The sequence below is a fragment of the Zingiber officinale genome, chromosome 1B (assembly GCF_018446385.1).
Source record: "Zingiber officinale cultivar Zhangliang chromosome 1B, Zo_v1.1, whole genome shotgun sequence".
Classification (NCBI taxonomy): Eukaryota; Viridiplantae; Streptophyta; class Magnoliopsida; order Zingiberales; family Zingiberaceae; genus Zingiber; species Zingiber officinale.
In genome coordinates this window covers 171304527-171306620 of record NC_055986.1, presented here as the reverse complement: position 1 = coordinate 171306620, position 2094 = coordinate 171304527, and the positions used below count along the sequence as shown (strand labels likewise).

Here is a 2094-nt window from a genome sequence, read left to right as displayed (position 1 = left end):
ATTTGATAGCACATAGCATAATATGTATATAAATAAATATTATATATATATATATATATATATATATATATATATATATATATATATATATATATATATAACTTATTGTATTTATTTATAATTGAAATAATTTGTTTGACAATTTTAATCAAATAAATTGATTCCCGATTTGTTGAAGTCGGAAACGGAAAATCTATAAATACGATATTAATTGATATTAATTGCAGTTTGATAAATTCTATTTTATCAAAAAAAAATCTATAAATTCACACACAATGATTTGGAATTTGAGAAGAAAAAAGAAACAGATCGTGAAGAAAATTTTGGAAATAAATCCTTGAGGCAACGCTAGAGCAATACTATAAAATCCAGGAAGATGCCATTGCCGCCACATCTATCTCTCGTAGATTCTACTGCAATGGCTGGCGGAGGCGGCTGGGCTGATCTCCCGCTGGATCTCTTCTCCCTCATCTTCTCCAAACTCTCCCTTCCTCAATTACTCCGTTCAGCCGCCGTCTGTGTTTCGTGGTCGGCTAACGCCCGCGATCTGTCCACGCGCAGCAACTGCTTTAAGTTCCGCGGTCAGAACCCCTGGCTCGTGCTTTACGACGATCCCCATGGCGACCCCTCCGCCATCACCTTCTACGCTCTCGATGAGCGAAGGGAGTTCACCATCCCCGTCCCGGACCCTCCCATAAGAGATCGACTCTTCCTCGGCTCTGCTCACGGTTGGATCATCACCATCGACGTCCACCTCTTTGTGCAACTGCTGAACCCGATCACCGGCGCGCAGATCGACCTCCCTCGCGCCCTCCTCTCTGAGCGCGCCCGCCCCATCCGCGACATTGCAAGGCGTCTAATGGGCTTCATGATGCCGATACCAGGGGAGGAAGTGGAGGTAAATGGTGGAATCCCTAGCCAATGCTGTCTAGAACAGCATCACCTTAAAGCCATCCTATCTGCTGATCCGTCGCTCGGAGACGGCTACTCCATCGCGCTCATCCATTATCCTTCCAGGAGAATCCTTTTTACCCGCTCCGGTGATGCAAAATGGTTCGACCTAAGGAACTCCATTTCAGTTGAAAATATAGTCTTCCATAAAGGTAAACTGTATATGAGCACACTTTCGGAAGTGTGTGTTTGTGACTTAGACGAGGCCCAAATTCAAGATGGCGAAATGCCCAGATTTAGAGTGGTCGATCGAGCTTTATATCGTCCACATGTACACTACTTTCTTAAGACTCCTCGGGGAGATCTTTTCAGTATTTGGAGGGACAAGTTTAGGAATACAGTCTCTATCAAGGTTTACAGGGTGATGGATGAGGAAAAGCCAAGTGAAAGACTAGAGACAGTGATAGACTTGGGAGAGTTTATTATCCCCGTACACGACGATAGGGTGGTGGTGGACAAAAGTATGAGATTAGAAGAAGCGAATGACTTGGAAGACTTCATCGTCTACTTAGGCGGCTGCCACCAACTTTGCCTTCCTGCTCGTGATTTTCCACATTTGACGCCTAATTCTATATATATTACAGATGACTTAGAACTTCTAATTCTAGATCGAGAGTTTGCCGAAGATTTGATTGGATATTGGCACCGGTATTCCTTCACACTGCCTATGATTTTGGAACGAATGTGGTTCACAGACACACTGAATTGTCCGATTTCCTTTAGCATCGACAAGCCTTTCCTCCGATTATACTGGCAGCCTCCCTCGAGCTCCATTTGTCAGTAAGTTTGTAATCATTTAGCAGCGTTGGATGTTATAAACAGTTGTGTGCAGTTTCTTTCTTTGGAAAAAAAATATGGTTTTGTATGTTTCTTTAATCTTCAAGTTTATCATAGTTGAAAAAATCATTACGAAATGAACAATTTAATAAAGGAGATAAAAATATTGGGTTGCAATATAAAATTGGTTATTAAATGGAAACATACATTATTTTGCCTTTCATGGGGATAATAGCAACCGTGGTAACTTCCTCGTGGATAATTAATGTCCGGGGAATTCGAATCACCTGAGATTTCCTACTAGTAAATATTTAATCGTGTACTTTGGATATTGCCATTTCTACGGAAAATTCAAAGTATTTATGC

The 2094-nt window shown here is 41.4% G+C and overlaps 1 protein-coding gene across 1 annotated transcript; it reads left to right on the top strand.

Moving 5' to 3' along the window:
• Nucleotides 1-376: 376 nt before the first annotated feature.
• LOC122045212 (putative F-box protein At5g38270) lies at nt 377-1735 on the top strand. Its single transcript, XM_042605337.1, has one exon. The coding sequence runs from the start codon at nt 377-379 to the stop codon at nt 1733-1735; it is 1359 nt and encodes a 452-aa protein (XP_042461271.1).
• Nucleotides 1736-2094: the final 359 nt, after the last annotated feature.